Genomic DNA, 14,714 nt, shown 5'->3' with positions numbered 1-14,714 from the left:
TCCCGCGACAATGTCGCCCCCCTGACGTGTTCTTGTTTTCTCTTGCAGGCGGCTCCGGATGGATCGGGACAGCCCCTAGTCCTCGAAGGAAGGATCGGCCCCAACCCGCGCCCTCCGCGCAGGGACCATGGCGCGCGGCCGCCTCTGGAGCTGCCGAGGCGCCGCCTGCTGATCCGGCCGCGGCTTCGCGAGGGGGGCGCGGGCGGGGACCCCGAGGGCTGTCCATGCCCCGGGTGCGGCCGCGCCCCCTCCCCCTCCAGCCGGGCGCCCCCGCGGCTGGACGGCGTTCGGGGCCGCGAGCCTGTCCGGGTGCCCCGTCGGAGGCGGCGTCCCGGCGGCCGCGCTGAGGCCACCATGTGACGCGGTGCCGCTTCGTCGTGCGACCGAGCGGCAGCGCCCGGGTGTCTCCTGTCCGTGCTCCTGGGCCCGGCCCCCGCGCAGGCCAAGCATGAGGCCGCGGCCCGACGGTAGGGGGCTCCGGGCGGGAGCCGCACTGTCGCCCGCGCTGCTGCTGCTGCTGCTGCTGCTGCTGCTGCTGCCGCCGCCGCCGCCGCTGCTGCTGGGGCACCCGTGGGCAGCGGGCGCGCCCGCGCCGTCAGCGACCGGGGCTCGGCAGGACGGCGCGCCGGGCGCGGCCCGCGTGAAGCGCGGCTGGGTGTGGAACCAGTTCTTCGTGGTGGAGGAGTACACGGGCACGGAGCCCCTGTACGTGGGCAAGGTAAAGTGGAGCCCCACATAGCTGCCCTGCCCCGCTCATCCCCGTCCCTTGAGCCTCCTGGCAGCTGTTCCCTGGCCAGGGACAGGCAGATGAACCCCAGTCCCCTACTCCACGCCCTTCTCTCTTCTCCCTCTCTTTCGCATCTTAGAAGAGAGTGCTAGTGGGTAGACCCAGTCCATCTGATGGCTGATGCATGTGGAATTTAGAAACAAGTTTGCAAATCTGATTGTGTCATATGCATACTCTGGCCACTCTACTTAAAATTCTTCAATAGCTTCCCGCACTTGGGGTCAAGCCCAAACTCTATTTCATTGACTACAAAACTCTGGCTCCTCCTCCAGCCCAATCTCCTACCACACTCTCTGAGTTTCAGCCCCAGTGTCTTTCTGAAAACCCCTTCAATGCCCCACATACTCTCCTGTCACCGTCCCTCTACTAGGTTGTTTCCTTCTCCTGAACCGATCTTTCTTGCTCCTTCTAATTACCCTATACTCACACTACAGGTCTCAGCTCAAATGCCTCTCCCTCAGAGAAGCCCTCCCTGACTACACCAGGCGAGGACAGATCCCCCTGTTACATACCCTCTGAGGTCCCTGTATCTTTCCTTCATACACTTTAATTATGCATGTGTTTGTTTGACTACCTAATTAATATGTGTCTTTCCTGTTAGATCCTGTTTGTTTTGCTCACCATTAAATCCCTAGTGCCTAGCACAGTCGTTGATCACAAACTGTTTATTAAATGAATGAATGAATGAATGAAAGCTACTTTCACGAACTCTGAGTAAATGCTGGTTAATCTGGCAGATCTGTGCCCTTGGAACCAAAGGACCTGAGAAGGACTTTCATTCATCCATTCAATCCCTGAGGCCCCCATGGGGCTCAGCTGTGATGAGAGGGGGGAGGGCAAAGGTGAGTAAGGTCTAGCTTCTGACACTTGGGGCTCCCTAGAGTGGCAGAGACACCCTGGTGCATAAAAAGTTTCACAAGTCAGCCCCTGGTACCGAGTAGGCATTCATGAAGTGGTATCTGTTGGCTGGCTTTATGGAAGAGAAAACACCTGAAATGGGTTTTGATGTACGAGTAGGAGTTCCTCAGACTGATGAGGAAGAGGGTGTAGCCTATGCGAAGATGCGGAGGCCTGAAGGAGCCTGGTTTATTCAGCAGTTTTGGTGTTGAAGTGGAGGGGGATTGTAGGGCATGAAAGCGGGGTGGTGCCCAAGGACAGTTCTCTGGCTTTTGTTAAGGCCACTCAACTTTCCAGGAAGTTTTGGTCAGCAGTGGGGGCTGGGGAAGATCAACTCCCGAGCTTCCCAAGTGCTTAAACGAGTCTGAGAATTGGGATCCTGAGCAGTTCTGAGGTTCAGGGGTCAGGATCCTCAACAAGGAAAAGAGGAAAGTCTAGATGTAAACCTTTGGGTTTGCCTTGCAGGAAACCCAGATTTTCTCTGGCCTAGACATAGTAATCCCTGGTCTTTGGTTACTTTCCCCTTCATACATGTGGCTGAAATTAATCCCCACAACTGAGCAAAGCGAGGATTTAACAGAACTCAGATTGGTTCAGGTTCTTGCTCGAGATGACCCTGCAACCCAGTGGCAGAGCCTAGGACAGCTGACTCCCAGCCAGGGCCGTGAGATGGTGGGACTGGTGGAATGAGGGGCGGGATGGAGAAAGAGGGACCCATGCTGGCTATGTGCTAGGTAGTAGCTAGTGGTGGAATAGCTAAGAACGCAGGCTTTGGGGGCAGGAACGTCAGGTTTGAGGCCTGGTCTGCCAACCCATTCATCATGTGACCTTGATCAAGTTATGTCACTTCCTCAGTCTTTTCATCTGTAAACATATGGCTCAGAGAGCCCATTTCCTATGGTTGTTGAGGATGAAAGAAGAAAACTGAGCACATACAGTGTTCAGCCTGTGGCTTATTTGTTTATTATTCTCATATAAAGTATTTAACCCTTAAACTGCAAGGTAGAAATGACTGATCCCTTTTGTAGCCAAGAAAACCAAGGTTAGAGAGGGCAAAGTCAGAGTGGCAAGTGGCTTAGCCAGGATTTGAACCTGTCTGAGTTGGAGTTTTTAAGCCCCCAACGACAAGAGACCAGTCCCAGCCTGATTCTCTTCGGACCTCTCCGGGAACTCCAGGTCTGGGAAAAGGCCTTTGGTCCAGAGAAACCCCAGAGAGACAGGGAAGGATTCTGACACATCTGCCTAAATATCAGAGGAGGAGGTTTTAGGCATCTCAGCCCTATCATCTGCCCAGGAGCTGGGGCTCTGCAGAAGCCTCCCCAGCTACCCATGTCCTGAAAAGATGAGAAAAACCAGTTGCTGATTTGCCGCTTTCATCTTCATCCACCTACCTTTACCATCCCAACAGCCTGAGCCCATCCACACCCCTGTCTCCTTGGGTCACAGTCTGCCAGTGATGTGAGGGCCCTAGTAAGTCTCTTCATTATAAGAAGGAGAAACCAAGGCTCAGAGGTGGGGAAGATCATTGCAAGGCCACACACCAGCAGCACGATGACAGAACCAACTCACCTCAATTCAAGAGTCCCCTATGAAGCATCTGCTCTGAGAGGAGAACTGTAACAGGCCCAGGGGACTTTCCCTTCCCACAGCAACCTCTCTCAACATCTCCACCACTGTCACTGTCATGACTTGTTTCCCCCCACCCCCATCACCTTCACCTGGAGCTCCTGCTCTCTCATTCCCAAGGCCCCCTCCAGAAAAGCACTCGGTGCAGGGAGGAAGTCGTTTCCATCTCTCTGCAAATACCTTCCCCATGCACTTTCTTATGAGAGGAGGCTTTGGATGTGGTTACGGGGCCAACTGCAGCTAGCCTGCCAGTGCTCCAATCCCAGCTCTGCTGCTTATGCTCTCTCTGACTTTGGGCACATTATTTAACCTCTATGAGCCTCAGTCTCCCTATCTGTTGAGTGAGGCTATTATTAGGCCCTACCTCCAAGGGTTGTGGTGAGGAATCAATGAGTTAGCATATGTCACAAACCTAGAATAACTCCTGGCCCCTGTGGCATGTGCTTGGTATTAGCTTTTATTATTCTAGGTCTCGCTTGGTGTTTCCACCACCTTGAGTATACATACTGTCTACACAGATGTTACAGACTCCTGCCCCAGATCCCAAAAGCCTTCTCAGCAACCTGACATCCTAGTTTCTCACCCCTGAGTGGGGGGAGGTTGCCATTAGCCCAGCCCCCCACCCTAGGAATATGAGCTTGGGCTTTTAAAAAACCACCTGTCCTCTTTCCAGTTGAGTCCCGTGCACAGACGAGTTCTTGTGTGTGCACACACGTGCATGCGTACACAGTCACTCCTACCACGCTCTCTTGCTCTTCAGGGAGAAAGGACTTCTCCATGGTTTCAGTTAATTCACTGCTGCTTGGTCCCCCCACCCCAGGGAGACACTGGGAGCATCCGTCCTTGTCGAATTCCAAAGGTAGCTTAGCAACAGCACCATCCACAGAGTGAACCCCGGCGCCCAACGGTAACCTATTTTAAAACCGCCTCCTCCATCACTCACCGCCAAGCTCCTGTCTGCACCTACAGGAACCGCTGGGCCCACGGTTGTCGCCGAGGCCCCACACAAACAGCTCCCTCCACAGTTCTGGCCCTGTGGGCAGCCATGGCCCACCTCTTCCCCGCACCTTCTCACCCACCCTCCAAGCAACCTCCCAGCATTTCCATAAAATCTGGGTACTTCGACTAATCCCTTTTCCGAACTGTAATTTCCCCCGAGGCTTCTGTCAGCCGGATGTGGATTCTGTAGGATTTTTAATTTTTTTTTAAAAAAGATAGAATTATAGGGTCAGCACTTATGACCAACTCCTGTGGGCGGTGAGATCTATTTTAGATATACGGCAGGATTAAAGTGGGGTGGAGAGCAGATTTAATTAAGTTGCTAATATTTAAGGAAAATTGATGAACTCCTGGTTTACGAGGAGCACAGGCATGAACAGACCCCTCATTCCAGGGGAGGCTTTTTATTTGATTTGCTTTCCATTTAAATCCTGGACTCGTTTTATTTGCGTAGCTGCACTGTCCGTTTAATTGTCTTTAATAAGGAAAACGTACCTCTGCTCGCATTTAATTTTGATTTAATTAGGAGGAAGTAATTAATGGCCTCATAAATCCCACTTTTCAGCCCCCTGGGATGAGAAACTATCACTCTCATGTTTTTCGTGTTGTTTATGATCGAAGGCTAGGGCTTGAGGGTGGGGGGAGGAAGAATTTCTCCTCCGGGGCTGGCCACACTGGATGAAGTGGGAAGAACCCTGGATGTAGTGTCAGACAGGCCTCAGGGCTGCCTTTTGTTAGCTGTGTGACTTTAGGTTGGATTTGGGCCCTCTCTGGGCCTCAGTTTGCTGATCTGTACAATAGGGAGAGAATAATCTCTAATTCACAAGATCATTGTGAGACATAAGTGAGATAAGATTAATCGGGTCTAGAACTGTGCCCTGAGTGTTATACGTTCCCAATGACTGTCCTCCCTAGTCTAGCTCATGTGTACCTAGGATTTAACAGAGGTACTGCATCCTTCAGAAATCCTAGAAGACAGTGGGGGATTTCTAATGACAGTTGTATATTTCATTATTCATTCATTCAATATGTCTTTTGCTGTGCCCTGTGCTGGGTGCTGGGGAGATAGAAACAAACAGCATTATTCTTGGCCCCCAGGGATTGTGCAGTCTCACATACTCATGTGCACACGCACACACACACGACACACAGACACTCAACTCCCCGCTCCCCCTGTATTTTCTCTGCAGGCATTGTCAGGGTACCAAGTGTGTGCCAGGCACAGGGAGGGAGTCCACACAGAGACAAATCAAATTTTGTCTATGCCCTGAAGCCCATGACAACTAGAGACACAGACACAGATGTGTGACACTGAGATGTTACAGGGGAGTGTGGAGTAGAGGGGCAGGGCGTGTGCATGGGGCAGGGGGACAGAGTGGGGTGAGGTCTCTTCAACCAATTGGGAATGCATCTGAGAGGGCTGCCTGGAAGGGGAAACAAGCTGACTCTGAAAGACAAGAAGGTATTAGATAACGGCCCCTGAATCTCCAATGGGTCAGGATTTGAGTGTATGGTTCTTGTCAGGAGATGGGGGGTTGGATTAGCTGATCCCTCAATCCCTCCTGAAACCAGGGTGGGAAAGGGGGAGGGAACTCCAAAGGGTCTTTCCTGGTTTGTGATTTGAGGTCCTTTTCCAAATGATGAGATAGAAGCTCAGAGAGAAGAGGCCACCAATGACTGTGGCCTGCTGGGTGCCAGGCAAAAGACTGGTGTCAAGGCCACTCCCCTGCCACACAGCCCAGTGACTGCTCTGCATCCCACTCCCTCCCCTTTCTCCCTCATCCTCTGCTAGAAGCCTTGTAAGCAGACTAACCAGATTCCCAAAGGGACCAACCTGTGCTTTGAAATCAAACAGACCTGTATCTTCACCTGGAAAACAGTGATATATTTACATACTGCACAAAGTCAAATTAAATTTTTTCAGATGGCTTGTAACACTTGTCTAACACATAGTAGATGCTTGATAAATGACAGCACCAGCCTTCAGCCTCCACTCGCAGTTGAGAGTCAAGAAATATCTTCTTAGGACAGAGCCAGATGTGCTGCCTCTCAGCAACGGTGCCAGAACCCAGGAAGGCAGGGCAGGCAGCCCCTGCCCAGCCTGAATCTGCAGCTTCCAACCAGCTCTTAGCTCCCACCCAGGCTGATTAGCCCTGTCTGACTCTGCAGTCCCCAGAGAGTGGCCACTGGGCCCCCACATGAGCCCTGAGCTCCATGTCATACTTCACAGAAGAACACAGGATGACATCACCGCCAGGCTCCACTCCCTCCTCCCCACTCGTCACTCATAAATGATCCTTGTCCAGGGTCTGAGTTAAAATGTCAAGGACTGCAGGAACATGATGGAGACCCAGGAGACAGAAAGGAAGGGAAACACCCATCTACAGAGTGCTTAGGTTATTACAAACATGCTCTCATTTAATCCGCACCATACCTGTGCTGGGTAGGGCTTGATCTGCTTTCTCAGGGGAAAAGAGGGATTCAGAGAAGTAAACTTAACAAGCCCATGGTCACAATGTTAGTGACTGGTGGAGTCAGGAGCTTGGCTTCCCACACTGGTGGCAGAGCAAATGACTTCTCTCTGTGCCTCAGTTTCCTCACCTGAGAAATGGGAATAATAATGTTCCTAGGGCAATGACAAAGACTAATCAAATTATAGCTGTTAAGCATCCTTCCCAAATGGCATCTATTCTACCACGCTGCTCAGAAATGTTTGCTGATTAAATAAGCAGACAATAGGTCTGACTGGGAAGTGGGTAGAAGCACCTGGAGAGGGAAAAATCCCACCCTTTCCCATCCCATCCCCCCTGGGCAAAGGTGGAAGAAAAGCATAAACAGCAAACAGGAGAGACAGGACTCCTCGTCCCCAGCACTGCCAATGATTCAGGGCCGACGTCCTGAGATAATTTTATTGGGGGCATTAAACTGAGTTATGAGGTTTTTACAATCCAGCCACTTATGAGAAATCTATTAACAGTAACTGGACAGGAAGAAGGCTTCTCGGTGGAGCCCAGGACAGGCATTAATTGGGGCAATCTATAACAGGACGGGGACCCGGAAAGGTTCCACCAGACGCCTGCATTTACTCCCCGCAATTTCTGCTGAGAATCAGCAGACTCGCCAAAAAGAGAGAGATGCCCATTAATCGGCTAATGAAATATGAAAATGTTTATGGGCCATTCAATCTTCCAAATGGCACTTCTATAATCCACCTTTCAGACACAAAGTTCCACCAGCAGATTTATACCCCACCTCCTCCTGTGTGGCAGGGGGTGGGATTTTGTTCCCCATTATGACAACTTTATTGACACCTGTTCTCCTGCTGAGTGGGCTGGGGTTGATGGCACCCTGGCCCGAAAGGGGCTTTAGGGATTCTCTCATTCACACCCCATCTTCATGAAAGCTTAGAGAGAAGGGACCCACTCAAAAGCAATGACTTCATCAGAATGAGTTTTCTTCTGCTCAGGGATGCCTTGGAGATTGGAGCATTGAAGGACAAGAACTTAGGTGTTTCTTTCTGCAAGAAAACAGACTTCTTGCTGGTTCCTCACCCAAGAGATCTCAGTGTAGTGAAAACAGCCTGGAATCTGGAGCCTAACAGTGCCTGGATAAAATTCCAGTTATATATAGCTAACATTTAGCAATAATATAATAATAATGATAACTACCATTTATTGGACACTTATTATGTCTCAGGCAGGGCTGATTTTCAGCTTGCACAAACTGGTATCATTGTACTGTTTGTTAAAATAGTGAAAACACTCCATACCTGCCGTAAATAGTCCCTCTCCTCTCCCTTGCCCCAAATCTCTCAGCCCCTCAGACCTCTCCACATTCCAGCAACCAAAGGGTTGCCGCCCGGCCCAGCAGGGGCCCTGCTGCTGTATTATCTGTGGGCACTGCCCCTGTTAGATATTGAAAATGCCACATGGTGCCCAGCAGGTGCTAAGGGTCTCATGTGGATTTTTAACTTAGTGAACCCCTCAATACCTCTGGGAGAAAGGTGTTATTATGACTCCCTTCTACAGATGAAGCAACAGAGGTCCAGAGAGGCACAGTGACTCGTGCAAGGACATACAGGGGTGTGGTGCCTGAGCCATGGCTAGACGAGGCTATGATGCCTCTCCCTGTGGGCCCCTCTGTAGGGCTTAGGATGGAGTAGGAAAGCCCCTGCTGTGGAGCCAGGCAGCTTCTCCAGTGATCTGACCTTGAGGAAATCATCCCACTTCTCCGATCCTCTGTTCAAAAATGAAAAATAAAAAATCTGCACGAGGATAGCAAAACCTACTCTAGTAGCGTGGTTTTTGTTGTTGTTTTTAAAAGTTTTGAACAGATAAGTACATGGATTGCTTAGCACAGTGCCTGCACGAAGTTGGGGTTCCTTCACCCTGCATTCCCTTTCCTCCTCTCTCTCCTCACTGTCTGCCCCACCACGTGTCAAGTCTTGAGCCTGGTCCTCCGTATGCTGAGATGAGTAGGATGCCATCCCTAACCTCCTGGGGGCTCAGAGTCTAGGGAGAGAGGGACCTATAATTCAGAGTGAGGCCAAGGGAGCTTGTTAGAAATGCAAACTCTGAGGCCCCACTGCAGACCTACTGAGTTGGAATTTACATTTTAACAAGATCCACAGTTGGTTTGCAGGCATATTAAGGTTTGAGAAGTGCTGGTTACAGCATCCTACAAAGTTGAACTTGAAAATTATGGCTGGAAGTACTGAGAGATCTTGGAGGGGAATTGGGAAATCCAGAAAAGCTTTCTGGAAGAAGTGTCATTTGAGCTGAGCCTTGCAGGATAAGTAAATTTAAGGTAGGCAGAGAAATAAGGATGGGCTCAAAGCAGGAGTCTGGGGGCTCTGTGTGCTGAAAGGCAGAGGGGTGGAAGGGGCTCTGGACTTCTTTGTAAAGGCAATGAGGAGTCATGGAAGAGCTCAAGCAAGGGAGGACATGTTCAGACCTGCTTCTGAGGCTGACAGCTCTGGTTGCAGAGGGGAAGGTAGATTACAGGGGCAGGGCTGGGGCAGAGAGAGACACGGAGGGCTGGTGAACTCCAGGCCAGTGACAGTGAGGCCTGGACTGGGGTGGACATGGCTTCCAGGCCTCAGTGTCTTCACTGAGAACGTGGGTGCATTGAAGAAGAGATGTGCTCAGGAATGGGCCCCATGGGACTTGACGGGGGAGGCCAAGAGGAGCTTCATCCCCAGCCTCAACCCCACCTTCCTCCCTACCTCCCCAGATCCACTCGGACTCAGATGAGGGTGACGGGGCCATCAAGTACACCATCTCGGGTGAGGGTGCAGGGACCATCTTCCTGATCGACGAGCTGACAGGCGACATCCATGCCATGGAGCGCCTAGACCGTGAGCAGAAAACCTTCTACACGTTGCGGGCCCAGGCTCGGGATCGTGCCACCAACCGCCTGCTGGAGCCCGAGTCGGAGTTCATCATCAAGGTGCAGGACATCAACGACAGTGAGCCCCGCTTCTTGCACGGCCCCTACATTGGCAGTGTGGCTGAGCTCTCGCCCACAGGTGGGCTGCGGGCTCTGCAGGGCCGGGCAGGGTGAGGTAGCCCCAAGGCGAGGGGAGCTGCCAGGTCCTGAGTGGAGCCTGCTGGGAGGAGGAGTAGCTGATCCTCTAGGGAGGGGCAGGAGAGATAGGAACTGCTGCCCCAGGGCACAGGGGACATACAGGAGCCCAGGTCCCACCAGCGTCAGGCATAATCCTGGACACAGTCCCACTGCACACCTGGACAAATCTGCACACATGACCTCAGCCCCATCCATGGACACTGCCTCTACATGTATATGGACCTGCCCATGGAAACACAGTGGCCCACTCGGACATGGTCATACACCCAGAACACAGTCACACACACAGACATAGCCACATATCTGGACACAATCGCACATGCAAGCCCAGCCCCACATGCGAGCTCAGCTGCATACCTGTACGCACCCCACTCATAGATGCCGCCCCACACACAGGCAACCTTCAGACACACAGGCACAGCTACACACCTTGACACAGCCCCTCCCAAATGTTCAACTACACACAGACATAGCACAGCCCTAGGCCACAACCCCCACATGGAGTCAGTCTCATCTCCAGGAACAACTAAATACAAGCACACCTACAACCAGGAACAACCATAGAGGGACACAGCTGAAACAAGGCCCAACACACACCCAGACACAGCCTCACACCCTGACACAGCCACTTACAACTCTACTTAGGGAACAGCCCTTCACAGATAGAGCTGCTGCACAGACTCGGCCATGTAGACAGACACAGGCAGATATTACCATCCTGGGGCCCAGGTCCCCTGGAGTGCAGCTGCAGACAGGCATGGGCACAACCAGATGAACAACATCCAGACAGCTTCACTCACTGCCCACAAGAAAGCCACAACTCAACAACACCCAGCCACCTGGGAACACAGGCTCACACTGAGACAGATGAGCCCCAGACACAGAAACAGCTGCACTTACCCAGGTACGGCTGCAAACACCCAGGAGTGCTGCACACACGGTTGTACACTTAGAAAAAGAAGTGCACGCACAAAACCCACACCTACATGAAGACATCAGATGCAGCCACGCTCAGAAATTCCGATTCTTACAGCAGGAGGGCGCTGAGACTGTGGGCTGGTTGACTCCACCTTCTCCCTCTGTGGAACCCCAGACAGTTGTCTAACCATCAAGACCCCCTTAGCCTGGGGCTCCTGAGGCTCTGGTAGAAGCTGAAGTCATGGGGTGAAGGGCACAAGCCAGAAGCTTCCATCTCCTTCCCCACCATGTTAGCCTAAGTGATGTGCAAGCCAGGCTAGACAGGAGCAGCTGCACTAAGTCCTAGCCATGTTCCATCGCTGACTCACTGCGGCCAAGGGCTTGGCACTGCCTCTATCTGGACCTCCCAGCTCTATGGCCATGTGTCAGAGGCCAGGGGTACCTGGGTTCTTGGGGAAGGGTATAATCAGCCCCAGCTCCCCCAGATTGGGTCACATCTGGCAGATTTGCGAGTAATGAACAAGCAGCCAGTAGTAGAAGAGGAGGAAGTGGGCTAGGGACAATACTGGGCACAGAAAGATGGTGGGAGAATGAGGCCAGTGAGGGTATGAATGTGGGTACAGGCTGGTGTATACACACATGGGTACACAGGTGTGCCTGATGTCCATATGCTTTCCACACATGTGTGCAGATGTACACACGCATGGCACTTTAAGGCCTGTGCATGCATGTGACATGCTATGTGTCTATTTGAGTGTGTTCATTCATTCATTTAACAAATATTTGTTGAGTATCCACTATGTGCTAGGTGCTGGGGATGCAGCAGTGAAAAGGCAGACAGACTCCCTGCTCTCATGGAGGGTACATTCTGCCTAAGGAAGACAGACAATAAGCAAATAAACAAATAGATCATTGGTTCAGTAAGGAGTCTCTGAGGAGACAACATTGAAGCAAAGACCTGAATGAAGTGAGGACAGGCCACTGGGGGGAGAGCATTCCAGGCAGAGGGAACGGCACACACAAGGGCCCTGGAGCTGAATTCCCCTGAGGAGAAGCGGCAAGGCGACCGGATCTTATAGCCTGTAGGCAGGGCTTTGCCTTTTGTGCTGAGCAAGCTGCGAAGTCAGTGGAGAGTCTTGTTCAAAAAACTGACATGATCTGACCTAGTTTTAACAGGATCCCGTGGCTGTTCCATGAAGAATAGATGGGTGACCGGTGGGGAGAGGACAAGGGCAGCAGCAGATTGCCCCTGGTGGAGGATATTGAAGTTACCTAGGCAGGAGATGATGATGGTGGCTTGGGACAAGAAGGTATCAGTAGAAGTGTTGAAAAGAGGTTGACTTTTGGATATATCTTGAAAGCAGAGCTGAAAGCATTTGCTAATTGATCAGATGTGAGAGAAAGAAAACTCAAGGATGACTGTTGGGATTTTGACCTGAACAATTAAATAGGTGGAATTTCCATTTACTGAGATGTGAAGAGCAGGTGAAAGGGATAAAGGGAAATCAGGAATTGGTTTCAAATACACTAAGTCAGAAGTACTTATTAGACAGCCAGGCAGAGATCCTGAAAAAGGCAGTTGAATATACAGGCTCAGCAGAGAGGTCTGGAAGTTGTCAGTGACAAAGATCTATGGAATTTCAGAGCCCAGCAAGAACTTAGGAATTAACTTTGCAAATGGGGAAAATGGGGCTCAGAGAGGCAGTGGCATGTCCAAGGTCACTCAACAAGTCAGAGGCAGCACAAGGCCCTGACTTCCCAGGTCATGAGCCCCCGCCACCTGACTTGAACTCTGTCCTAAGAAGACTTGTCCCTGTCTCCTTTTGCACAAAAGTGACCTGCATGTTTCTGCATGAAAATGACCAGAAAGGTGGTGAGAGCTGACACTAGGGAAGGAAGCAGGAGCCATATCTGAGGGACTCGAGGGAAGCAAGTAGCCTGAGAAAGTCCTAAGCAAAAAGTGATGGGCAGACCTGCATTTTAGAAAGTCCCTCTGCTGCACATGGAGAATGGCTGGGGATGGGGTCCTGGGGGGAGTAGCAGCCTCATGTCCACCTTGGTGGCTCATCCATCCCCCTTCACTCTCACTGTGACTCTGAGAGGATGCAGGACCAATGTTATCATCCCCATTGAACAGATGGGAACACCGAGGCTCAGAGAGAAGAGAAGATGTACAGTCACATAGCAAGTCAGCAACCAAGCAAGTTGCTGGGCTTGGCTCCCAGACTGTTGGAGTGGTGACGGTCCTTATCTCACAGATGGGGAAACTGAGGCCGAGGGAAGGGTAAGGACTCATCCAGGGTCACACAAAGAGTCAGAGGCAGAGCCGGCCCCAAGTTCATGCGTGCCAGCCTAAGGAGACCCTGCCCTGCCTCATCTCCCTCTCCCAGCCCGCTGACTCTCACATCCGACTCAGGAAAAAGTCAGGAGGCGGGGTGACTCAATTTGGACAAGCTGGGGAATCCAGTAGGGGGAGGGAAGAAACAGAAATTAAATTAGTTTATTTCATTTGAGCAACTTTTTGAAGGAGAAGCAAATCTGACACCGGGAGCTCGCAGAGACTCCGGGCAGCTTTGAAAATCAGTCACAATTACCGAGCCTCCTGATCTGGGCTAAGGAGGGTGGGGCCAACAAGCGGCACTGGGGTCTGGGCAGCCTCAGAGATCAGAGGGAGCAGGGACGCAGCTTGGGACATGAAAGGCAGCTGCACTCGCAAATTAAACCACTCACAGCTTAAAAGGGAAGAGAAGTGTGCCGGGGGCCTCCGATGAGCCACGCTTCTGAGGAGGGGCACGCCAGCCATGCTGAGCCTAATGCAGCGAAGTAGGTCGTGGGTTGACAGTCAGGAGGCCTGGCTCCCTGCATGACCTTGGGCATGTCCCTTCCACTCCCTGGGCCCCAAGCTCCTTTCTGAGTATTGAGGAGGTTGATTCATGCAACAGAAACTTATTTAGTGCCTACTATGTGCCAGGCACTCTTCCAGGCATGGGGATTCTTAGGAGGCCTGAATACTGCAGCAGGAAGAGAGACAGGAGAGAAATAAACAAGCAAATATATAATACGCCCAGTGGTGTGAGTGCTGTGAAGAACAGGGAATTGGGAGTGATTTGGGAACAGTGCTATTTTAGATAGAGGGGTCAGGGAAGGCCTCTCCTTCTAGAAGAGGATATTTGAACAAAACTATGAAGGTAGGGAACTGAGGATCTACGTGAAACAGTGGTTTTCAAACTTTATTGTACATCCATATTACCTGGAGGGCTTGTTAAAATACAGATTGCTGTCCCCCTACCCCCCAGGGTTCCTGATTCAGTAGGTCTGGGCTGTTAGAAATGTTTGCATTCTAACAAATACCCAGGTGGTGCTGAAGCTGCTGGTTCAGGAATCACACTTGGAGAATCACTAAGCTGGAGGAAGAAAGTTCCAGGCAGAGGGAACAGCAAGTGCAAAGGTCCCGAGGCACAGTGTGTTTGTCATGCTTGAGGAATAGCAGGAAGTTAGTGTGGCTGAAGAGGAGTGAGTGAGGGAGAGAGTGTCAGGATACCTCAGAAGAGGTCCCAGAAGCTGGATCACACAGGTCTTAGTAGCCATTAAATGGTTTTTGGTTGTACTCTGAGTGAGAGGGGGAACAGAGGAGTGACGTGACTCATATTATATTTTAAAAGAATGACTTGTTGACCACCACATTGAAAATAGACCATGGAGGGCAAGGCTGGAAGTAGAGAGGTCAGCAAGGAGGCAACTGCAATAGTGCAGGCAGGAAGTGACAGTGACTTGGACAGTGTAGGTGGTAAGACAGATAGGATTCTGGATGTGTGTGGAAGGTAGAGCCAACAGATTTTGTGAGGGATTGGATGTGAGAAATGAAAGATAGAAGAGATGAGGACGCTGCTGGAGCCTTTGA

General features: G+C 51.4%; 1 protein-coding gene across 1 annotated transcript in view; it reads left to right on the top strand.

The window, feature by feature from the left end:
• Nucleotides 1-448: 448 nt before the first annotated feature.
• Nucleotides 449-14,714, top strand: part of CDH22 (cadherin 22) — a 68,006-nt gene continuing 53,740 nt past the window's right edge. The window contains exons 1-2 of the mRNA XM_063078720.1: nt 449-718; nt 9,542-9,836. Coding sequence (XP_062934790.1) covers nt 449-718; nt 9,542-9,836 — 565 coding nt within the window. The remainder of the gene's footprint in view (nt 719-9,541; nt 9,837-14,714) is intronic.

Source organism: Cynocephalus volans, chromosome 1 (genome assembly GCF_027409185.1).
Source record: "Cynocephalus volans isolate mCynVol1 chromosome 1, mCynVol1.pri, whole genome shotgun sequence".
NCBI lineage: Eukaryota > Metazoa > Chordata > Mammalia > Dermoptera > Cynocephalidae > Cynocephalus > Cynocephalus volans.
This window is presented reverse-complemented; position numbering and strand designations above follow the sequence as displayed.